The sequence below is a fragment of the Xenopus laevis genome, chromosome 2S (genome assembly GCF_017654675.1).
Source record: "Xenopus laevis strain J_2021 chromosome 2S, Xenopus_laevis_v10.1, whole genome shotgun sequence".
NCBI classification, from domain to species: domain Eukaryota; kingdom Metazoa; phylum Chordata; class Amphibia; order Anura; family Pipidae; genus Xenopus; species Xenopus laevis.
The window spans coordinates 84,944,495-84,970,771 of record NC_054374.1 but is presented as its reverse complement, the minus strand read 5'-3'; the positions used below and the strand labels follow the sequence as shown (position 1 = coordinate 84,970,771).

Here is a 26,277-nt window from a genome sequence, read left to right as displayed (position 1 = left end):
TATTGGGTGCCAGGACGGAGCACCAGTGGGACAGTAATAGGACTAGCTGCACCTTGCCTTGTGTATAAACCCCATTGTTAAGCATTGTCTTTCCACCAAAGCTTTAGATGGATGCCAATTTGTTTTATTTTATATTTTTTTGGGATTTTTATAATATAAAATCAGGGTAGGAGATACCACTGAATGGTTTGTATAATGATTAGAATGGGACGGTTTCAGCACTCAAGTGGGAGCCAAAATAGGTGCTGGCATTCCAAGTACAGATAGGGTTGCCATCTGGTCTGTATTTTACCTGCCTGGCCGGTAAAAATGATGGTTGATCCCAATGCTATTGATAGGGAAAAAAGATAAATATATAGGAAGGCCACCTTTTCTGGAAAAAAATACTGGCCTTCCTATATTTTTGTGTTTTTTCTCTATAAATAACATTGGCATCAAGCAACATTTTTACAGGCCAGGCCAGTAAAATACCGGCCAGGTGGCAACCCTAAGTACAGAGAGGCCCCTAACCAGCCCATGAAATATTGATCATTTATGGCATCTTTCACCAGCCCCAATTTAGGGTTGCCACCTGGTCTGTATTTTACCGGCCTGACCTGTAAAAATGATTGTTAATAACAATGTTATTAGGGAAAAAAGATAAAAATATAGGAAGGCCAGTATTTTTTTTTCAGAAAAGGTGGCAACCCTAAGCCCCTCTGGCATTTGCCAGAATCCACAGTTTGCCAGTCTGGGCCTGGATGGTTTAAAGTGGTCGATTTTAGACAGACATTTTTTTTGATGGCATTTTTTTGTTTAATAAAACAAAACGTTGGGAAGTGTACTTTAATGTGCAGTATAACTCCAGTTGTCTCGGGATAAAAGGATCTGAAGGGATCAATTCTGCTTAAAATAGGGCAAATGATTCGCACTTCTTGCATGCACTATACTATACATGCAAGATGCAAGCTATTGGTGCGATTTAGAAGGTATGTTTTATCAGTACAACCACAGTAGCGGCGCTTCTAAAAGCTGTTCAGGCTTGGAATTGCCCAGATCAAAGATGGAGGCTGAAGCTGGCCATATGGAATATTCTAGATTAGAACATCACTAGCGTCTCAAACGCTGTTACGTCTCCGGAAGTAGAGAATCTAAAATAAACAACAGTGGTTGCCCGCCTTTGCGATGGCTACGCGGGCTTCCTTCAGTGTAGCTCTTATGCGCATGCTCACAGGAATTGTACGAAGCCTATACTGGCCGGTCCGCCTGGGCGCTCTACTTTGCAGTGTGACGTAGGAGGCGTATCGTCGGCTCCCGGACAGTGTTGAATATAAACAATCAGAAGCGCAGTTGGCGGATTTTTGAAGCACCGAGTCGTGAAATCGATTTCTCTCCGACCACCGCTAATCCATCGCGTAGGGTTCGGTTCAGAAATTGATCACTTTTTGGCGTTTTCCCGTCCGAGCGGTAACAAAGAAGGGGTGCAATGGAGATTCCATTCACCCTGCGGGTGAGCGTGTCGTCGGACCAGGGAGGAAGGAAGTATATGGAGGATGTTATCCAGATAGTAGTGGGACCGGAGCCGGGGGAGGACGAGCTGCCTTGGTCGGAGGAAGAGGAAGGGACACCGGCTAAAAACTGCAGGAGTGAGAACAGGCAGACTGTTGCCTTCTTCGCTGTTTATGATGGACATGGGGGTCGGGAAGCAGCCCACTTTGCTCGGGACCATCTTTGGGCTCATATCCGCAAACAGAAAGGCTTCCTGTCCCGAGATCCCGAGGAAGTGTGCGGCGCCATCCGCAAGGGCTTCGTGGCTTGTCACCATGCGATGTGGAAAAAGCTCCGTAAGTGTCTCGCTCTCTTCGCCCTGTCGGTGCACTTAGTACATGAGGCTGCCCGGGCCCCTCGCTGCTAATGCTAACTGTACAGCAGAACGCTTTGTCGTGGGGATATCCCCTAACAATATCTATATCACATATACAGGCACTTTAAACCGCCTCATACACCCCCAAGGAACAGTCACCGACAAATAACAATTTTCTCAATGAAAGAAAATGCAATATATAGTGAATAAAGTACCCCTCTTGTAAAATATAAGGATATTATAAGTTACAGAGGAGTTTCATGACCATATACATTTATACAGGCCATGGAACTCCGAGGTAACTTATAATATCCTCATATTTTACAACTGGGGGTACTTTATTATAATACACAAGTTTCAGTGAGTCATGAGACAGAAATGACATCAGAACTCACCGTTTATAACTGATGACATCAGAACTCACCGTTTATAAGGATATTATTTACAAGATATTCATGGCTTTTATGTAATATACAGTGAATAAAGTACCCCCTCTTGTAAAATATAAGGATATAAGTTACCGAGGAGTTTAATGATCATATAAAAACACGAGGCCGAAGGCAAAGTGTTTTTATACAGGTCATGGAACTCCGAGGTAACTTATATCCTGATATTTTACAACTGGGGGTACTTTATTTATTATAATACACAAATTTCAGTGAGTCATGTGACAGAAATGACATCAGAACTCACCGTTTATAACTGATGACATCAGAACTCACTCATTGTTTTATTATACTGTGTACTTATATATGTTGCTACACTATTTTATGGCCTTCCAGTTATTTAGGACTGTAGTAATTGTTATATAAATGTTGCAACTTGATTTTATCATGTTTGCTTCTGTATTAAAGAGGCAGTTCACCTTTAAATTACCTTTGTTTGATAGATATTGACATTCTAACACAATTTTTTTTCTTTTTTGGAATTTCAGAAGTTATTAGGGTCCAGGTTACTCAAGCAACAAGGTAGCAGTTTAAGGGCTTTAGCACACGGGGAGACTTAGTCGCCTGGCGACTCGGGGCGACAATCCCCGAACTGCCTTCCCCCTGCCTTCCGCCTGCTAAAATGCACTCGCGGCGCTTCTATTTCTGAAGCTGCCTCACTAGGAAACTTCGGGCCACTGCGGAAATCGAAGCGCCGCGAGTGCATGGCCGCTGGTGATTTTTCATTTTAGCAGGCTGAATGAGAAACTAGAAGATAGTTAGGAGAGGGTCTGAATAGTAAAGTAAGTACATCAAAGAAACAAAGAAGTTGTAGTCTCACAAAGTAATAGTGTTTTGGGTACTTGTGTCAGACTCATCCATTTGAAAGCTGGAACTGGACAGAAAAAGGGCAAATAAAAAAAAATAAATAACTAAAATGTTGCTACAATTAGGACATTCTTTAACATACTAAATTATAACCTAAGGAAAATGCTTCATGGGTCATTTTGTATATGCGCCAGCAGAGAAAAAACAATCTATGGTATTTTGCCCCCACTATGTTTAGTCAATATATGGGTGCTGAGGTAGGGGCTCAGCCTGTAACTGGACACACAGAGAAGAGTTTGTGTGGAAAAGCTAAAGTATTTTTTTGCACCACACACCACTCTGTACACAAAACCCCGGGCCGGTGCAGTTTTCTGCTGATAGGAACACCAGCTGGGGGTTTCAGGTAAGTCAATACAATCACTTGGGGTGCCTAACACGAGAAAACAACGTTCCTCCTCCTTTAAACGTTAATTACACCTTCAAGCCCTATTCCCCCACCCAAGTATCCATTATTACAAGTATTTCTAGGCAATTGTAAGGATTGTTGTTGTTACAGTTGTACAATGAAGCATTTCCTGCCCATTAATATTTAAACCCAAGTTGCCCGTCTCTTTTTGTACTTTCAGAATAACAGTCTCTGGTTATTGTGAGTGGCTGTTAAAAAAAGACTATTAATTATTATGCTCTGCCCTTTTTGTTAATCCTTTTGCATGCTTTGTTCCTATTTTCCAGTTTTTAAATTAAGGACATTTTTTCGTAAAATATAATAATATTGTCTACAGTTTAATCATAAGGCATAACACAATGCCCTTAGGGGAAGACCTGCAATCTAATTATTGTAAACCAGAGACAGATCGTTGCTTTACAGCTGCCACAACTAATCATCCATTTCTTTTTCCTCTAAATCCTTGTAGAGTTGCTGTTCTCCTACAGATAAATAGTAAATATATTTCCAATTTATGATCTGAACCACACCCCCATCCTAGAGAAATATATCTCTGCTCTGTCAATCAGGTAGATTAAGCTAATGGAAGACCTATTGTTTTTTGACAGTTATTTAAGGAAACAAAAAATGATATGCACATCAGATAAATAAATGATGATGATCAGATAAATATATGCTCTCACACAGTTTTGTTTGATCGGTGGCCTACAGGCTGGTTGCAGCTTTCAAGCTGAATACTGTGGTCCCTTGGGCTGTCTAAACGCAACACTAAATTATTTTTTTAATTTAATATGCCTGCCACAGTCACACTGGCACCCACAAATTATGGGTTAATTGGTCAGAAGGCCAGTTACCCTGCAAGTATTTTTTATTTGTCTGTAGGAGGAACCCACAGTATTTGGAGAAATCCAAGCAAATATAAACACCATGCTGAACGAGCTCTGGTCAGAACTGCATGTATATAAGACATTGCTTGAGGCCTGTTGCCACAAGCCAGTGGGGTTTTATAAACTTCATGAAATTCCAAGCAGACTTTTCTGATGCTGATTGAGCTGAGAGTGTGTACAGCAGGGATCCCAAACCTTTTGAACCTGTGAGCAACGTTGAGAAGTAAAAGGAGTTGGGGAGCAACACATGCATGAAAAATGTTCTTGGGGTGCCAAATAAGTGCTTTGATTGGCCATTTGCTAGCTCCTATGTGGATTATCAATTCTTTGGCAAAAGCTGAAAAGAAGTGTGGTCCCTGTCATTCTTATGTTGGATGGTGACCTCCCCAGACAATGGTATTGGCATTCAACCTTTATTCAGATTACCTTCCTAAGGCCCAGAATGCAGCAGTGGTTGCTGCTTATTGAACTGCTTATTGATTCTTGTAAGGCCAGCTCTAGTTGTGATTTGTCTTTGTTGTGCTTAAAATTAGCAAGAGAGTGCAATATAAACACAATGGGAGCAAAGTGAAGTTAAACTCATGTGTTTTTCATTGTTTTATGTGCACAAATGGAAAATGGCTAGAATGATAACTATGATTATTATAAGCTATGATATTGTTAATGGTCTCTCTGTAGGCTCTGTAGCACAAATAGAAAGTCTATTTTGTTTTTGCACACCACTGCCCATCCCATTCTGGGGATTACTCAGAACTGCCTTTAAAATAAATTCCCCTTTCTGTCAATCAGTCTAGTAATACAGACAATTATTTATATTGCATTTGTTGTCTTCAGGAGTTTTGTGTACCGAAGTAACTTGCCTGGAAACAATTTTTGTCAAACTTGTCTACTGTTGATCTAATGAGATGCAGTTAATTTGACGTGCTATAAAATACAAACCTGGTAGACTAATACTGCAACAGTATTTAAAAGGAGACCTATAGTATAAATGAAAAAAACCCTAATTTTGTAGGCAATTATAAGTAATATATGGTGTTGCTTTTACCTGGTGCTAAAAATTATTATGATTAAAAATAGCCCCTTTATTGGAGCTCCCTATAGATGTTCACTGGTTCCTGTCTGTGTTTCAAATGAGGGGTGGGCGTGACTTAATGGTCCCTGCCAGAAGCACAGTAGGAGGGGGACAGCAAATCGCAGCCCTGCAGTCACACAAGCAAAGACAGGCTTCAGTTCCCTATCTGGTCCTGCTAGCTGCTGATTGGTTCCTGTGCTAAAGTGCAGTGAGCTACACAGCCTGGGAATTCAGGAAGTGGAAGAGAGGGATTATTGGGGTTTTTGCAGAAATATTCAATAAATCAGCCTGAAATGCTACATTTTTAAGCACCTTTCTTCTATATCTAAGTGAGTATAATGCACTGGCACATTCTTTTTTTACACAAAATGTCTCCTTTAACATTCAGCCTATAACAATTCTGCACATGTACTAGAAGCATCAATTTGTGTTAAGGAAGGGAATAACTTGCCTGCATTTAATAACATTACAGAACCTGGAAATGTTGGATAAACTCTTATATAGCTAGTGTAAGATGGCTAAACCTTTGTGATTTCTGTCACCTGTAATAAGTATGTTATCTGTTTTTATATAAAAGGTAGTAAGCAGGTTTAATTCCACATATAAGACACTCAAGAACACTAGTAATTTTCATAATGTGCAGCTCAAACAGCACTGGTTACTTTTAATTTAAAGGGAATCTCCATCCATAAACTGCTTTTGCATAATGAACAAAGATGTAACCCTAAGCATAGTTCCAATATACGTGAATTACAAATTTTCAAGGTTTTAGTTGGTTGTTAACCCAAAAATGTTCCTTTTCCCCAGATGACCACATCAATGATCTGATGTAGACCAATGGATTTTTTTAAAACCTCCTGTTATACGCAGTTAAATTAACTGCTAACTTTTTAGAAGCAGTTAAAGTTTAATTTAATCTGCACTTGTATGGCCAGCTTTACTTGAGACCCTGGGAAACCAATGAGACTTTAGGGTTCCTTTCTTTGAAATGGCCAGTGCCACATTCAAACAGTTCCATGAATGATCTACAGTATTAATTGCAACCAGCTTGCACAGTTGTCACTGGGATCCACCTATAAATCACTATCCTACCCCTAACCTCTTAATCTTGAGCTTGTTCTTTCTAACAGCACAATATAAAACTAGTTTGAAAAGCTTGTGCTGGCCACACAAGACAGAAGATCCAAGGCATGCAAATAACTGCCTCACATATTTATCCAAGGCTGAACAACTAGCATGCCCAAGAGCTCAATGGTACTTTTTATATGACTATATTGTTTTATAAATGTGGGAAATAGCAGATAAGTGGCCCACAGCATGGAAGATCATGGGCAGGCCCTTGTTTTTTCACTGTAGCATGTAATGAGTCAGGGAGAATTTCAGCTGAGCTGTATTTTTTTTTTCTCTACCTGAAAATCTCTCTGACACTTGTCCAGTTCTCATAGACTTTAACCAGCTGTAAAGCGAAAATACTAGTTGAGACATGCCTTTGTGGGAAGGGTTTCAGAAATGCTTTTTCTGATGTCACAAGTGTGCCCTGCTTGGCTTTGAGCAAAGCAAATGCGTGTTTTACAGCTGTCACATTACAATACTCTATTGTTTAGAGTTCAGAACATTGAACCACTTGGCAATTTACTCGATTTCCACAAGGAAAGTCTTTCAGGACTGGAAGAGAAATCTCTCTTCTAAAATAATTCCCACACACTGAATGTATTTGTTCTTGGGTATATAATGCTAAATAACTGGTCTTTACTTTAAAGTCAGCCTGTACATCTATGTTGTTGAATGCAAACACGCATTCACAAAAGTGGAGATGAAGTAAAAGTTGGTGGTAAACTGGTGTAAAATCCTTTCTCCATATCACAAACAGAAATCCGCCTAAATTCCGACTCGACCGTCACTTTTTTAGTGAAAGAAAGACAGTTTACAGACACTTTTAGGAATTTGTCTTTCAAACAACATAAAAACGGAGCAAAAAGGACATTTTAAACAACATCGCCAAACGAGCGGATCTTTGAGTCTATGGCCAGTTTATGTATAACTCTTCCCTGTGTGATGAATTTTAAAATTATTTGCTCTGCTTTGGTTCACCCAATCTTTATTTCACACCTCTTATAGGTGCCCCTTTGGGGAATTAGCACATTAATAGGGATTACCATTTTATAGCCAGGGCACAAATTTCTGTCGTACCCTTTAGGTGTAAAAATCTCATTAACAAAACAAGTAAAACACTGATTAAACAAAAAAAGTGTAATTTTACAATTTTGTATGTAAAAATGTTTTAACTCACACTTGCATTATTTTACTAGTTTTAGCTTAATGAATGAGGCATTATATATTATCCTTTAATATCTATAGGAAAAGCAAAGCCTCCCAAATTACAATTTGATGCGTAGTAAGAGCTAAAGACAAATTCAGAAAAGAAGTGGTTAAAATGTTGTGCAAAAGACAAAATCTGAAAACTGGAGATAAAGGTTTGTGAATTTGGTGGTAAATGTGTAATTTTTTATCTCTACTTTTATTTTGTCTCAATATCAACCCTTTTGTGAATCCCCCATTCCATTGAGTTTTTGTTAGACTTATCTTATACAAAGGGCTTTCTTTTTAAGCATTAATGCCCTTTCCTCCGCTTACTGCAGTTACTTTTACTGTATGTTTTTTTTAACTTAAAGGAAAAGGACAGTCTGTTTGCACTTGGGGGAGCCAAATGTTAGGCACCCCAAATGATTGTATTGACTTACCTGAAACCAGGACCGGTGCTCCTATCAGCAGAAAACTGCACCGGCCCGAGGTTATACCAGTGAGCACCACAGAGAGATATTCTTCCGTCTTCTTCTTTCTTTCAAATTTCCCTGGGCAAACGCATGTGCAGTAGAACGAAATAGGCGACTTTTTAGTTAAAGTTCAGCTTTTCAGGCATTTGCTCGCCTTGCATATTTCTACCTGCTTAGAAGTGTCACTGCTGCCTGTCATAGACTTCAGTGGAAACTCCCTGACATCAATGGTAAATTTGCTCCCAAAAAACTCAAATGTTTAAATGGAGTCAGGCATTTATCTGCTGGTGGAGCAAACTTCTGGTGCAGGGATCCCCAACATTTTGAACCCATGAGCAACATTCAGAAGTAAAAGGAGTTGGGGAGCAAAACAAGCTTGAAAAATGTTCTTGGGGTGCCAAATAAGGTCTGTGATTTGGCATTTGGTAGCCCCTTTGTGGATTGTCAACCTACATTAAGGCTCTGTTTGGCAGTAAATCAGTTTTTTATGCAGCCAAAATTTGCCTCCAAGCCTGGAATTCATAAAAAAAATCAGCTGCTTTGAGGCCACTGGGAGCAACATCCAAGGGGTTGGAGAGCAACATGTTGCTCACGAGCTACTGGTTGGGGATCACTGATCTAGTGTATCAGAATATAACTGGAATTTCATATTCATCTAGTGTATCAGAATATAACTGGAATTTATTTTAAACATATTCACCATTTGTCAGTGTTTAGCAAGAACTTTAGCACTTGAGCCTTTCCACTGTGAAACACAAGTAATATGAAGATATACCTCTTGTGCTTTGTCTGTACTGAAGGCGTTAGTCACCCAAGGAGTGACCCAAGGAGACTATTGTTTAAACACTCCAAGGAAGTCTCCTGATCAGCGGTCGGGTTGTGTGTGTGGCTGTGTGTTTCAGGTTGTGTCCTTAGTTGCAACTGTTTGAGGCGCACCACTGTGACTGCACTTTGCTTTGAAGCACGTCTTTTTTTTCCCCTTCCAATAATTGACATTACCTCTTTGAAAAAATGTTTTTAAATTAACCACATGACTGGGAATCAATGAACTTTGTTTGTTGTTTCAAGGGACCATTGACTCTTGGCTAAGCTTCTTTGTCCTTTAAAGGAGAAGGAAACCCTTTTGCAAAAAAAAACCCTGTACCCCCCCACCCCTGGTAGACCCCCCTCCCTCCTCCCCCCAGGCTAACTACCCCCCCCCCCCGGGAAATGCTCCATACTTACCCCTCGGCGCAGATTCTTCCAGCGGAGTTCCATGCATCCACCTTCCGTTTCCGTTGTAAGCTGAATGGGAGATTGGCAATTTCTGTGTAATTCTGCGCAGACATACCTATCTCCCAGTCAGCTTACAGAGGACGCGGAAGATGGATGCGCGGAACTCTGCTGGAAGAATCTGTGCTGATGGGTAAGTATGGGGCATTTCCCCGGGCGGGGGTAGTTAGCCTGGGGGGAGGGGTATGGGTTTTTTTGCAAAAGGGTTTCCTTTTCCTTTAAGTGACAGGTTGAACACTACTCAAGGATAGGTTTGCTGTGAGGGTGTATCTGTAACATAGTAACGTAGTGCAACCAAACAAAGTACTCACCAGCAAAACTTGGCCCTTAGCTGTGTTTTAACCCGGTGCTCAATGTCTCCTGATGGATCGGCACCTTCCAATTAGCAACGTGTAGAATGGAAACCAGCACAACAGGTCTATTAGAAGCGGGATGACCCAGCCTGTTTATTAAGTACAAACGATCTAACATTTTGGGGCAAGTCTAACGAAGGGACTTGGCCAGAAACGTTTCATCGCTTGTACTAAATATACGCAAGGTTCATCCCACTTGTAATATTGCTGGTTTCCATTCTACACATAATAACATAGTAAGTTAGATTGAAGAAGACACACGTTCATCAAGGTCAACCTTTTAAGTCTATATATAACCTGCTTAACTTCTAGTTGATCCAGAGGAAGGCAAAAAAATTAAGCCATTTGAAGCCTCATAGGGGGAAAAATACTTCCTGACTCCAAGTCGGCAATCGGGCTAGTCCCTGGATCAACTTGTACTACGAGCTATCTTCCTTAACCCTGTATTCCCTCACTTGCTAAAGCTTCATAAAGCTATCTAATGTATCACCGAGCACGCGCGATAGAATTCCACACCTTCACAGTTCTCACTGTTCTTCTAATTGGAACGAGTGACCTTGTGTCAGCTGGATAGACCTACTGGTAAATAAAGCATTAGAGAGATTATTATGATTATGATCCCTTATATATTTGTACATAGTTATATCACCCTTTAAGCGCCTCTTCTCCAGCGTGAACATCCCAAATTTGGCCAGTCTTTCTTCATAGCTAATATTTTCCATACCTTTTACCAGCTTAGTTTCCCTTCTCTGTACCCTTTCTAATACAATAATGTCCTGTTTGAGCATTGGAGACCAAAACTGTAAGGCATATTCTAGATGGGGCCTTAGCAGTGCTCTATACAGTGGAAGAATGACCCCCTCCTCCCTTGACTCTATGCCTCTTTTAATACAGCTCAAGACCTTATTTGCCTTTAATGCTGCTGACTGGCATTGTTTGATACAGCCAAGTTTAGTATCTACAAGGACTGTACTTTAGGGAAATTTCTGTACTGTACCTAGTACGCCTAGGACAAAGTCTCCTCCTTGAGTAGTGAGATGGCCATAAAAATTAAACCTGACACAAGTTCATCATCATTATTATTATTATTTTTTTAAGGAGAACTAAACCCTAGCCCATTTTCAGCCCCCCCCCTGCATTTTCTATCTGTTGAAAAGCAATGTCCAGGGTGATATGTACATGGCTGCTGGAGGTGTAAATTCTAGCCTTCAATATAAAGTTCCTTATTTTAGTTGATGCCACACTGATAGCCAGTATTTGCCAGTTGCACCCCTTCCAACTTTGTCTGTTGGCTGTCAGAAAAAAAATGAGAAAAGCTGGATGACCATTAACAGTATATCAACTCACTGATAATTACCAGCTCTTTCTGTTATTTCAATATTATATTTGCTTCTTTGGAACGTTCTAATGTCACAGGAACTCTCATGTACAATATTGGAAGAAGACATATATCAGTTGGCTTTATTTTTAGCTGCCATTATTCTTTTTATTATTTTTGTTACAGATGGTTACTCCTGTTATTTAAAAAATTGCATATTGTGATAGCACGGTAAATGTAATATATTTCAGATATTTTATAAAAATGTATTGAGGGGAAGTATATTAATTGTCTGTGCCAGTTTCTTATAAGAGGTGTAGATTTCATGGTGATGTGTTTTAATACCTAAAGACTGCAAATAATGCTTATGAGTGTATAAATTTAGTCTTGGCTTTTGTTTGTTTTACAGCTGAATGGCCTAAGACCATGACCGGTCTCCCGAGTACATCTGGAACCACAGCCACTGTAGTTATTATCAGAGGCAATAAGATGTATGTGGCTCATGTGGGAGACTCGGGTGTTGTGTTTGGACTGCAGAATGGCTCAAGAGACTCTCTGAAGGCTGTAGAAGTGACACAGGACCACAAGCCTGAGCTTCCACGGGAAAGAGAGAGAATTGAAGGCCTTGGTGGCAGGTAGGGAATATTTATTTCCCTTAACATTCACTATAATCTATTACCCATTCCTCTGTGTTAAGGTGGCCATAGATGCATAGATAATATTGTATGAAACAAATTTTCGTATGATATTCGGTGCATGTATGGTGGGAAAAGAGCCGACCGATATCGGCAGAAGACTTTGATATCGGCTGGATCGAAAATTCTGATCTGCCTTTGAAGGCACCCAAACATCGGCCATTGTTAGTGCTGAATTGCCTGATGCAGGTGGAATTCTATTGTTCCTACCTGTATATCTGATGATTCAGTTCTACACTATGTATTGAAACGAACGATCTTTCTTGGAAAGATCTTTTCCAAGAAAGATCGTAATTGTTGCTTCTATGGCCACCTTTATTCAGCAGCCACAAAATTGTCATACTTGAAGAAGCCAGCTTGGTTCATAGAAAAGATGTGACCACTAAGGTTCTAAACACTGAGCTGCTCAATGTTATAAATGTAATGTAAATAAAAGGCACTAAATTTGCCCAGGAGCAGTAACTTGTATAACTTATATTGCATTATACACTTTTCAGTATAAGTGGCAGTACAAGTGTGCTACTTGCAGTATACGTGGCAGTGTGTGTGTGCTACTTGCATGTGGCTTCAACCCTTTTTCCATAGCTACTTAAGGGATCAAGCACCTTGATCTTCTATTGCTGGTACTGCAGATGGAAAAATTGCTTATGTGACTTCATGTCACACACATGCTTTGTAATTCTACCTTTACTAATGTTTTCTTTGAAAAATAATATATGCACATATATATTATCAAGTGTTTATTAAAAACAAAAATAGCGGCCAAAAGCCATTGCTGATCTTAATATAGGGAAGGATAATCTGAAGATCTAAAAATAAAATGTTTAGACATTCAAACACCCATGGCACGTTTTCTTGTGCTTGATGTTTTTCTCCAGGCAAAATGTGACACAAACTGTAGTGAAGGTTCCAGGTTAGATAGAAAACTTCATTAACAACGAATGAAACTGCAAAAATAAACCAAAAATAGTAATAATCTTAATTTTTCTCCTCTGCAACAGTGTTATAAACAAATCTGGAGTAAACAGAGTGGTGTGGAAAAGGCCTCGTTTGACACACAATGGACCTGTAAGAAGAAGCACAGTCATCGATCAAATTCCATTCTTGGCTGTGGCTCGGGCCCTTGGTAAGTGTTAGACCACAGTAGCCATGGCACAAAGTGTGAACTGCTCTTCAAGTGTTTACAAGGCTCAGGTGCTAATAAAATGATTATGAGGCACAATCTGGGAATTGGGGATGCTGCTGTTTCTCAAATGTTCTCAAGGCTCACTTTAGCCGTCTAGGAATAGCACCACAACACGACTCAATGGTGTGATTGGCAATATGGAGGTATTGGATATATCTTGCCATTGATAATGTTTATGTATCACATGAATAATTGGTAGCTACAGGTGGACAAAGGCATTTTTAACTACCAAGGTGGAGGACCACCGTGATTAACATACCACACAGATCTGTTTAGTTTCCAAAGGAAGTTTGTTTGAAGTATTTAAAGACCATCCAGAAGGTGAATATGTACTTTACTAAATATAAAGGTATTTGTTCTTGTCTACATTCCAATGACTTCGCAGTGCTCCTTGGAAAATGCTCGCGTGGACACACCAACAATTTGGAACTAACCAGCATTTGTGCATTTTTAAAGGAAAAGTAAAGCTTAACGACAGAAATAGGCTAGAAATGTTGTATATTATGTTTTCGGGATTTTCTAGCTGCCCAAGGCATCCACAGCCTTTTAGCAGGGAATATCTGTGCCTTCAAAGATGCCCCAGTAGCTTCCCATCTTCTTTTCTGCTGATTCACTGCACATGCTTTGTGCTGCTGTCACTTACTGAGCTTAGGGACCGACTCAAAATATACATTACCCATAGAATATAAATGTCACAATATAAGGCTGATTAGTAATTAATACAGATAATTACTACATAATAGCACAGAAACTAGTGCATCTAGCATCAGAATTTAATTAGCCTTGTAGCATCAGTTTATATTACAAGTCAACCTCTGTTGTATAACGTAGTCAACTAATAATATCCCAGACATGCCCAGACAGTATTCAGCTGTTCTTTGTATGCTACTACTGACTAATGGCTTAGTCATCTAATATGAGAATAGTTGAGGTCCCTCTAGTGGCTCAAGTTAGAAGCTTAGCGGGTGTCTTTCCTAACTGTTAAATCATGATACTTTCTCAGCACTTGTAGTCTGCACTGTGTGGTGTACTACAGATAAAGCTGTTTTGTGTTTAGTTAAACCAGATATTTTATCATTCTGAATTTCTTCAGCCATACTGTAAATTTACATTGCATTTTTAGGTTAAGGGTCATCTTATGAATTACAGACGTTTTAAAATGTATTTTTGTGGCTTTTCTTGCTGTCTTAGTCTGCAAAATCTATCGGAGCTTGGTGGAATAGGAAAATGCTGATCTTGTAGGCAATGTAGAAGAGCCTATGCACAGTTTAGACTATAAACCAGAATCATAAGGGCTGTATGCCATGCCAACAAAATGATTAATTGGTTCTATCTCTCAAGCCCTCCTTTTGCCCCTTTCATACAGAAATAATACCGGCTGTACTAAATTTGATTTTCATAATTGTTGCTTTAAAGGCTGTCCAACTGCTGCACTTTCTGTAAAGGGTACATTTTTCTTGTTTATTAATTTATTTATTCTTTGAATTGCATTGTTGCTTAAGTGGGCAGTAAGGGAGATGTATTTTCTGAAGTAGGCTTGCTTCCTTTCAGCATTAGGAGACGCATGCAGTGTGCCTAAGTACTGATGAATAACCGGTGCTTATCTGCACAGAAAGCCTGTATAATAGAAGAAAAAATGTTTGTTCAGTTTTCTGAGACTTGCATTAATTGGCCCTCAGCTATCATCAAGACTAATAGTGATATTCTTGAAGAGGCTGGGAATTATCTAAAGATAAGGAAGTGCATGATTGCCCTCCCCCTTTTTCCAAGTAGCCAATACAGATGGGAAAGCAATTATTATGAACGTCTGTGCTTTTATTATTGCAAAAAAGCTTGTTTTCTCAGTAATACTAATAATGCCCAGGCAGATCGGGTCTGAAAGTAAGAATGTCACATTACTAATTGATGCTCCAAAATTAGCCGAGGATGGCAATTTCCTATTCAGCATGTCTTTAATGGGCTAGTTTTATCTGTGTTCTAGAAAGCACAATACGGTAACCAATTTCATGAATACCGCATGCTTATTTTTATATTCGGTTTCCAAGATAATGCTAGCCCTGACCTAATAGCAATTATTTTCTAAATTGTGTAGATTTATTTCTTGAGATCCCACTGTATTTTTTCAATATATTAAAGAGATACTGACACCAGAAAATAAACCTTTTTTACATCTACCTCAACATTGACTTTACATGCTAATTTTGCCATAAAGTATTAGCCCAATGCTTAAACATTACGCATCTGACTCCATGTGATCTCCTATTAGGGGGCTGCCATATTTGTGCAGCAGGAGTCCATTAGCATTAGAAACTTTAATTGACAGGCTGAGAAGGGACAGTCTGGTTGACAAAACAGTCAGGTTTAGGAACTTCAACTAACAATTGCTTACAAAAACAAACCTCTCCGCAAAAAACAATCCGCATGACCTATAGGCAACTTTTAATGTACATTCTTATTTTAAAAAGTAGTTTTTTTTGTGTCAATATCACTTTAAGATTAATACTGTTAATTAATACTGTTAATTTCTCAATTATTTCTAATACATTTTTTATGTTGTTTCTGTGGGTTAAATACTGTGATTAAAAGTAACCTTTATGCAACTTTCCTAAATAATAAAGATATTAAGGGCCTTTTTTTTTTTTTTATAAATTTAATTAAAAAACTAGAATCCACGATTGGACCTTATTTATTATTAAAAAGCACGATTTAATCGGATTGGAGACAAACTAGATAGAGTGAAAAAGACAGAATTTTTCAGATTTTTGCCAGAAAAGTCAGAAATAGGTTTTCGGGCTAATATCAGCGCAGACCAAAGACCATGTCTGTGATGCCGGATTTTTGGATTTGGTGTATAATAAATCTCGAAAGTTTATATTTTTTTTCCCCTCCCCTTTTTGGCATTTGGACTTTAATAAATAACCCCCTCAATGTTAACCTGCATTAAGTGATACAAAAAATGGTGTCAGGGTGATTAGCTCTTAGGAAGAACCATTTTCCCAAAGTCTACCGAAGACAACATTGAATGAATAACAGAGTGCACCATTGTGAGACTTATCATGATGAGTTAGAAGAGTCACTTCTGATCATGAATAAATTAATGCCTATAATACTTATTAATATCACTATCATCATCTCTTGAAAGGACACATATGGCCTCCAGTTGGACAGCCCTAAGGAAGACAATGGGATCATACATTCCCCATCTCTTTCCACCTCAAAGAAGGATAACATTTAAGTTTCATTAAAAGCTAGTATATTGTGGTGAAGGAAAAATAATATTCCTGAATTTAATGTATATATTTGTTTTCAGGTGACCTGTGGAGTTATGATTTCTACAGTGGCGAGTTTGTGGTGTCACCTGAACCAGACACAAGCGTGCACACTATTGATCCCCAGAAGCACAAGCTCATTATTATAGGCAGTGATGGTCTCTGGAATATGGTGTCTGCACAGGATGCTATATCTATGTGTCAGGAGCAGGAGAAAGCCTGTGCAACTGTGAGTAGATACATGTTACAGGTACATTGTCTTTAAACCTGCCCAGTGCCATTTTCGGCCAGGTATTCGTCATGCAGACCTCTTGGAAGGCCCCATACCTGGCCAGATAGGCTGCCAACTTGGTCTCAAGGGGCTGAATCGGTAGTTAAATCTGCTTGTGCATGGCCACCTTTACTGCTTAAAGGTGCACTGGTAAAACAGGTGTATTTACTTCAGAAACACTAATATAGTTTGTTAAGCTGCTGTGTAGCCATGGGGGCAGCCATTCAAGCACAGGATACATAATAGATAACAGATACATTATGAAGAATCCCATTGTATACTACAGAGGTTATCCGTTATCTACTGTGTATCCCGTGCCTTTTCTCCTTTTTCAGCACTGAATGGCTGCCCCCATGGCAACACCACAGCTTCTTTACATAAACCATAGTAGTCTTTCTGAAGCAAACACAGCAGTTGCACCAGCACAACACTACATGATATTTTCATTACTTCAAAACACTTTAATTTTTTGGTGTTACTGTTCCTTTAACCAAGAGCTAAATGCTCATAGTGGGCGCTTCTTTGCCCACAGGAAATTGCATCTAAAAAATCTGTACATCCATATAAATAGAAATTGCAACTGGTAATATATTTTACATGCACAAAACCAGGCTGAAAAGGGATTTTTTTTACATGGGCTCAATGCATATAAGGTGTTTTACGTGCACTGATTTAAATTCATCCCAATAAAAATGTATCTTCATGTACAGGAGTGAAGATTTTCATTGGGCAATATGTCACTTCTGCCATCACCCTAAAATGTAACATCTTTTTTATTGTTTTTTGTGTTTTTTTTTTTTTTTGAACAAATACAGAATGATTAACACCCATATTTTGCAGTTCAACTTTACTGTGCTCATTAATTGCTTTATGCAATTTTATTGTGCACTTTTGGCATGAATATCATTTAACTATATGAGTACTATGTCTCAGGTGGCTTACTTATGTGTTATTGTGTTAAAGGGAGATCATGGACAGACGTGCGCAAAGACGCTTGTGAGTCGAGCTCTGACCCAATGGCGACAACGCATGCTGAGAGCTGATAATACCAGTGTTGTTGTGATCTCCATCTCTCCCCTGACAGAAAAGCCAAGGAGCTGTGTGGGTGAGGAGCTGTTCCTAAACCTGGCTGAGAATCCCTGCTATAATAACCAGGACATGAGTAACTTGTCTTCCACACCATGCTCCACTCCTCCTATCAAGGTGAGTTGCACAACTTTTATATCCACCACCACAGCATTGTTAAAAGTATATAATACCCCACTCCCCACATCAGGCAATGTGCAAATTGCATTCATAGCAATCACAAATGTATGTGATATGCAATAGTAATCTCTTCAGGACTTTGCTAAAGATTTAGGGTATATTTAAAATAAAAATTGTAAAATCTTTTTGAAACAAGACACTGCCAGTCATATCTAAAAAGCTGCACACATTGTAGAAACTGGCACACGTGTGTGTATGTATGTGGTGTATACTCCAGCTCTGGCATAGGCAACTTTCAATAATTTTAGAATTATTTTTAAATGTAATTACTATTACAAAGTATCTGAAAGCAGTATCAATCAGTCCCTGCTTTCATTAGCAATTGCCTTTACAAAATATATTGAAATAACTGAAAATGTTTAATTAATATACAGGTATGAGATCAGTTATCCAGAAAGCCCCGAATTATGGAGTAGCCATCTCTTATAGACTCCATTATAATTAAATAATCCATATTTTTAAAAATGATTCCCATTTTCTCTGTAATAATAAAACAGTACCTTGTACTTGATCCAAACTAAGATACAGTGAATCCATACTGGAAGCAGAACCTGCCTATTGGGTGTATTTAATGTTTACATGATTCTATAGTAGACTTAAGGTAAAATGACCCAAATTACAGAAAGATCAGTTGTCCTGAAAACCACATGTCCCGGGCATTCTGGATAACAGGTCCCATAACTGTTTGTTCAGTAGTTTTTCTAATGTACATTTTATTTTATTAGGCAAAATGTTATTACAACCTCTTTACAGTGCATTATATTTATATATAAATTGATGTGTTGAAAAAAGGTTAGAGTACATGCTAGATGCCCTTTCTCATATACTACCAATAAAAAGCTTTGCTTCACTGCTATGTATTATCTGAACTGAAGATGGTCAGTTTGTCTGCATGGGCATTCTATTGTTTAGATTTTCTACCCAGAACCCATTTCTTTGCAGGTGACTAAAATGAAAATACCTTTTAATCCAGAAGAATGGTTTACATGCAGCAATCTTTATTCTTCTGGATTTAAAGATATTTTCTAAAGCTTTCTTTTGTGTGGGAGAGGTGATCTCCTATGGGTGACAAAACTCTATATGTTTCATTCAGAACCAGCAATTACTTTTTATGTTTATATTGGAAAGCTGCTTGAAATTATATTTTCTTCTGTTATGTGATTTTAAAAAAAAAAGTTGAGGGAGAGACGCCCCCCTGTAAGCTGTGTGCCTTTATTTATTTATTTATTTTTTTTTTCTTTCTCTTTTCAAGTTCCTAGATGAAGATTCTTGGTGGAAGCTGACCTTCTCTGAACCCCTTCCATCTCTAGTATACAGGAGTGCTTTCTCCTCCAAGTGTGAAAAATGGAGCAGTGAGACAGGAAAATGTAGGGCTGACATTTCTTCCCCAACCCTTGGGGATGTGGAAAAGTCTGAATCGAAAGGCAAACTTTCCCAGTGGCCGAGTGACAATCCTTCTACCTGTCTTTTCCCTGGCAGTTCTCCAGCTGCTAGCTCTGATGGCAAAACAGCAACAGTTCAAAATAGCAGCCAGACTAGGAAGAAGGAAACGGAAAGGTTGGCCTCCTTGAAACGGACTCTGGAGGAATCGAACAGTGGACCAGCAGTGAAGAAACTCAAGAGAAACTTCCCTAGGAATAGCATGGTGCCAATAGAGAGCCCATCCACCACGCCAAAACGCAGAAGTGCGGACAGAGTGACAATGAGGCGCAGCCTTAGAGGGCAGAAGAAACTTGGACATCCTTTGTTACAGCAGCACCGAAAAACAATATGTGCCTGTTAAGATGTTCATTTTGATTTTGACCCATGTTTCATAATTGACTAATTGTTGCAGACCTCATACATTCAAGCTCAATAGCGTAATATCTCTTTTTACATGAATATTGCTTCCTCTGTGTGTTTATTTTTTGTCACTTCACATACAGAATATTTTCCGTTTAAAGATGCAGCCAGTCAGCAGTGCTGAGATACTTTACACTTCCGGTATTTGGGTAATGTAGTTACATTAAGCCAATCAAGTGTCTTTCTCTATTAACTGTTGCTGAAGCATACTTTTTGTTTTTCATTTTTAAATCAAACTAGAGAAATAAGGACCACCAGACTTCCAGGTATACTGTGTATACAACTACATTATCAAAACATTTTTTCATTATTTATATTTTGATGTTGTTTTTGTATACATTTTTAAAATGTTTTCATTTACTAAACCCCGAAAACACCTTTAAATGCATTTATTTAAAGCCTTTCAAGAATATTAGAAAATGAGTTTTTCTGTGCAGTGATCTTGTTACAGTTTTAACTGAAGAAGTGAGAGGAAGCCTCTATCATACTGCACAAATACACCCAATTTTCTCCTGTCTACTTATGAGTGACTGGGGCATAACATATTCAGTAATTGAGGAACACTTGATTATGAATGAAAATTATATGTATATAGATACTTTAAAAGTAAAATTTTCCCAATATACATCTACTAATTGTAATGATTTCTCATAGGGAGAATGAAAAATAAAAGTGAATCATTCATTTTCTCTTAGTGGCCGTAAATTAACTAGCATATGTTATTGCGTGCACAGAACTTCCTCTGTGTATGTGGACATGCAGGTATAGGGAACTAGTTTCTGGAATCCTGGGAGCTAGAGTTTGGGTTGTTGTCATGGTGTTCTTTAACAGAACCTGCTTGCTCTCTTTGCTGTCATTCTCTCAGATACACAGCCCGCAATCCATCAGTGAGTATGTGAAGCTAAAAAAACTGAAGCTGTACTGTGAGAGGTTTATTTTACATGAAAAGAAAGAGCAAGTGCAGCTGAATGGAGAGCAATTTCAAACAATAAAATAAGCTACTGTCCTTTTAAATGTTCTCAGCTGACTATAAGAACCTCACTGGTAGCTTTGAAGTGGTCTCAGGGAATTCAAGTTCTGTGCACACAGTAAATAATGCTGTGATATGTAACAGTCTATAAATGGGAAATGTATAAATAAAAGCCATTTTTTCAGTATATGAAGCCCTTAAATTCTAAAGGATTGATTTTTTTATAATTAGGCAATTTAAAAAGATCATTCAGACACAAATTATGAAAATGCAGCCTGAATTGACTGCAATGTTTAAAGGAGAATTGCTGCTCAATGGATAAATTTTATCATTGTAGAAATCCCTTTTACATTTGTATCCCCCCCACCTAAAATCTGTAACAGTGGTTTGTTCCCTTGTCTCTTATTCATACTTCTTTCGCCATGTCAGATGAAATGAAATACGTCATCATGAACTCCCACACAGGAACCCACCCAGTCTTTGCATTGGTATAGGTATGTGACTAGTACAGATCTGGGTTTAGTACACACCAATTTATAACTGTCCTTGTTTTGTAGATAGCACAAACTGATGTATTTATCATTTTTAAATTAATTATTCTGAATTTTCTACTTTATCTTTATGCCAGTGTTTCATTAAAAACGTCTATTTTCATAAAAGCACATGATACAAAGAACAACGCACAACTTTGATTTCATAAGCTAGAATCTGCAAAACATTTGATTTATTCAATTTAAAATGGGTTTCCTTTCTCATTTGTGTTCTGCCAAGTAGCACTGTAAAATATTCTGTGGATTAAGAGGCATTGGCAACTAATGGTTAACTGGTAGGTGCCTAGTATGATTGACAGCTATGCAAATATATGGCACAGCTATGGATTGCAGGTTTTCATCTCTAGATGAAAATGTGACCAATATGGTTTATTTTAGCTCCACTTCAAATCTGGCACATTTTTTATTTTTAAATTTCCATTCACAGGATAATTTTTACGGGTACAACACTGTGTTACTGCCATGATTGGACATACACCTGTTTTCATACTGCAGACATACAGTATGTTAAATCAAATTGTCTATAAAACATTAATTTTCCCATTTTGCTCACATATTAGAAAAGAAAAAGGGTGACCATTAAATAAAAACGCCCTTAATAATGTCTAAATTTGTCCCATTAGCCGTGCTTGAATTTAAACTCCCCATATTCTGTCTGGGGCTGGAAGTTGTTGTTGAATATAAGAGGGCATATTTATTAAGGTTCCATTTAAAAAAAAAAAGTTTCAACTTGGGAAGAAAAACAGAATTTTAACAAATATGTCCCCTATGTAATGTTAATGTAACACCTACCTAACTAGAGCAATTTTCCATACTCAGAACACAGCAGGCATGAGCCTAAGGTTATTTTGGTGATGCTGTCTAATTCAATTGTGCATAAATCAAAAGGTTTATAATAACTTGGGAATATGGCATCACTTTTCTATGCATTTACTTTGTGATTAGAAACAATGTTAAGCTACAATACAGTTTCTTGCTCTTTGAATTGTTGGCAAATGACACTGCCTTGCCTCCCCAACATGCAACCAGTGCTTTGTATTCATGCTGCAAAACATCATTTCTCAAGTTATTTTGTTCTTGGGCGCAAGAGAAAACAGACTGCATTGTTTTGTATACCTTCAGTACAGTTGTTCATCTTGAATAAAGATCATGATTTCATATTATATTTGTTGTGGCCTACACATATTTTAGAGCAATCTGCTTATTTGGGTTCTGGGTCCTGCCATTTGTTTGCAATGGCATGAAACAAACATGAATGGGAGATACCGGTAAACTATTTTTTATAATACATTTAATTATGCTAAAAACACAATAAATCATCTTTAAATGAAAGATTAGAAATTGCTAGAATTGTGAAGCATCAGCTTAAGTTTTTCACAAATAGGATGTTTTGTACTTTAAGCTTTTAAATATAAACTGATCATTATTAGTGTGCTTCTTCAACCAACATTTTTCTCCCCCACTGCAAATAATAGTCCTGCTGTAAAGCACTTTAATTTGCTGACTCCTGATGGAATCAGCCAGCTAGAGCAAGTGAAAGCTGACAGTGGGGCTCACTTTTGAAAACTGGGCAAATTGCACATCAGTGATTGACAGCTCATGTAGAACCCTGCTTCATGTAATCAAACCATTTTTATAATAATGTACTTTTCTGGTACAGGTAGTATGTGCCATTGGGTAATCATAAATAGAAAATTGCCATTTTAAAAATTAAGGGGTCGTACGATTCACTGTGCACACAAACAAACCACACAAACTATACTTCTTAGGTCACATGAGCCAATTAACAGACCGTTGTGTCTTTTGCTTCAACGCTTCTTCCTGTTACAGTTATAGTTGCATTATTTCTGGTCAGTACAAAGTCAAAAGTAAAGTGCCACACTCACACAACTCACTGTTTGCAGCCTCGGGTGCACGCTGAACTCCTCTGCACAGGTTCTCTACACATGGATTAAACAATTGCAGCAGCACTCCGATGTTTGAAAAAACTGTTTATTCGTGCAACAACGGCAACGTTTCGGACTATTCCAGCCCTTTATCAAGCCAAACAAAATGTGTAACAAACGTGCTTTTAAAGGTGATTACCAGTTGCTTGATGGGAGGATTTACCAATTAGTCTCCACCTCCAAATTAAGAGACTCCATTCCCAGCAGTCTCTGTAGAATGTCCGTGAAAATTTGTGCAAAATTATCTCTCAAACAGCTCAATACATTGATAATTAAATAATTCAGCCATTGTGTTAAGAATCATTTAAAAATGTATAAAAGTTTAAAAATTGTGATAAAAATCCAGTATAATTCATTTCAATTGTGAGACACAATGTGATACTGTAACATTATAATCCATAGTAGTGAGTTTTAAAATTTCTTGTGACTCACATATTTGCTCTGTCACTGGAGTTCTGGATGTCTACGTTTGTCAGGTCACCAGTAATTCCCAGGATAGGAGCAATATACTTCTAAAATATAAAAAGAATACATATAGAAACATTGCATACATCGTAAAATTACATTTTGTTACACTAAAAGCACGATACAAGAAAATACCATCTCAAACAAATACTTCGGGAGTATATTCTCTGTTTATTCCCCAGGGTTCAACGTACCCAGTTTCAATATCCATTTCATTTCCATTTTCTTCCATTTACAAGTTCTAAGTCTCAAAAAACGCTGGCGTTTTTTCATTTTTATGGGTGATAGGCTGAAAAAGATCAAAATTTTTTTGAGGCTACCCTCCTTCCCCCCTACATTTCCTAACTCATGGCAACTTAACTATACAGTGGGCACATGTGTAGGGCAAAATAAAAATTTTATTTGCTGTTTTGAAGGTTTTGCTGTTTCCCAGGCTTGTGTAGTGCTGCTACATATACCTCCATTGTAACTTGAATTTGGCGCTGTATGCAAATTAGGGATTGCTAGCGTAACTTTGCTTTGTGAATTAACGCTAGCGCAACTTTGCAACCTTACACTTCCCCTGAGCGAAAATACGCCTGACGAAGTGCGGCGAAGCACGGCGAAGCAGATGCTGGCGCAACAACGAATCTTAATGAATGTCCCACCTAAAAGGGCAATATTTACTTAAATATATATACCAACTTGGTAAGACTCTTTAATATGCCACTTTATATGATATAAACTATCTGTTGCTTAAATATTCATTTTGGGGGTATAGTTTTCCTTTAATACATCTTCTAGGCAAAGAGTGCAACACCCCCCCCCCCAAAGCATGTATTAGACCTAACTGTTCTCTAAATATAAATAAAAAGTAGAAATTAAATGGCAAGTGGTAAAACCTAGAAGGTTATCAGTATTGTCTATGTTTGCTCTGTGTGTCTTTACGGATTTGCTAATTTAATACATTGAATAAAGTTTAATAGAGTTTGAAAGATTAGATGTTCGTTATAAATTATTTGTCTATGGACAGACCCTTGATTTTGCTAAGATTCTCAGATTTGCAGCTGCTATCTATCCAAGTGTGGGTTTTCAATTCCCACCAGATGAGGAGTGCATTGGCATGCTGATGTTGTCCTTGTCCATTACATCTCCATAGGCCCCATAGATGATCAGCCTGATTTGGCTCAAAATGTGGGTGGTCAGGTAAGGCTCAGATAAATGAGCGGATCTGCCAGTATATGGTCATCTTCTCTTGATGGGTCTATTAATTGCAGCCTATTGGTCCAAGTAAAACTTGGCTAACTGCTAATTCATCCATTGTGAAAGATAAATAAATGGTAAATAACAACCCAGTCATTTAAAATGTCAGAAACTAATAAATGATGTTATTTTTTAAAACAAAGCAAAAAATCCATAATCATTAATTAACCAAAACCAAATGAACCTATTGTGACAGGTAAGTCTTCGCACCGTCCGTTGATGCTGTAGTTTATATGAGTGCAGAAGTCTTGTGACAGTTTATGACTGACAGTAACTTTTTTCATTTCTTTATTAAAAGTTTTTGGCGGGGTTGTTCGAAAGGGGATTAGAAAGTTCATAATTATAGAACAGCTTAGTAATAATAGATCTTGTCCATCACAACTGCATTTCTGTAATGTAATTGAATGCTGTCATCGGCTTCATTGGTGTCCCATTTTTTATTTTATAAAATTTGTGCACATGGGGGGACGATCATGTCAGGAAAATAAAGAGAGATGGGGCATATTTATCAAAAGGTGAAATATGGCTCACCACAGGTAACAAGGGAAATTCCACAGAGTATAAAGGTGTCTAGCTTACTCATCAGTTAAATTGATGTTTAATGATTTGCCGGCCAAGCACGTATTCTGTATGTGCCGGCAGAAAAAGGCTCTAAATGCCAAGAACATACAGTATATAATACATTCTTTGACATTTTAAGTGATCTCTCTGCATCAGCGACTTAAAGGAGAACTAAACTCTAAAGTTAAAAAAACCCCTACCCTATATAAATCCCCCTCCCTTCTCCCCCAGTTACCCTGGGCAAATGCCTCTTATGTTTTACTTACCCCTCCATGCAGATTCAGGCATTGGCATTCATGGGCGCCATCTTCAGCTGATTCGGTAATCTTCGTAATGTGACCGACGCTTCTGCAATTTTCGTGAGTTTCGGCACTTGCGCAGTTGTCACAAAACAGAAATTTGCTCCAACTGCGCATATGCAGCCATGCCGGTCTCATTTAGAAGATTTCCGAAGAGAAGAAGATGCCGTCTGTGAACTCCTTAATCTGCACCGAGATGTAAGTAAAACGTTGGGGGCATTTGCCCGGGGTAAAACTTAGGTTGGGGGGAGAAGGGAGGGGGGGTCTATGTAGGGTAGGGTTTTTTTAATGCTAGGGTTGAATTCTCCTTTAACCCGCTGAGTCAGAGTATCAAAGCTCACAGAAACCCCCTAGGAAACAAGCAGCCCCCCCCCCGCAAACAGCAAGAGACATCATAAATAGGTGTCTGCCCTTGGGGAAGAAAATCACGGACTCCCAGTGCTGCCCCCTTGTCCCTGAGCTGACAGGTACCTGGATCCCCTAGGCCAGGGGTCCCC

General features: G+C 38.4%; 1 protein-coding gene across 1 annotated transcript in view; it reads left to right on the top strand.

Annotated features, from left to right (window-relative positions):
• Positions 1-1,270: 1,270 nt before the first annotated feature.
• The window catches only part of ppm1d.S (protein phosphatase, Mg2+/Mn2+ dependent 1D S homeolog), a gene marked incomplete at its 3' end in the record, with an annotated part of 38,892 nt that continues 13,885 nt past the window's right edge, over positions 1,271-26,277 (top strand). The window contains 6 exon segments of the mRNA NM_001087222.1: positions 1,271-1,823; positions 11,627-11,852; positions 12,914-13,038; positions 16,409-16,596; positions 17,602-17,841; positions 19,157-22,429. Coding sequence (NP_001080691.1) covers positions 1,466-1,823; positions 11,627-11,852; positions 12,914-13,038; positions 16,409-16,596; positions 17,602-17,841; positions 19,157-19,687 — 1,668 coding nt within the window. The 5' untranslated portion in view covers positions 1,271-1,465.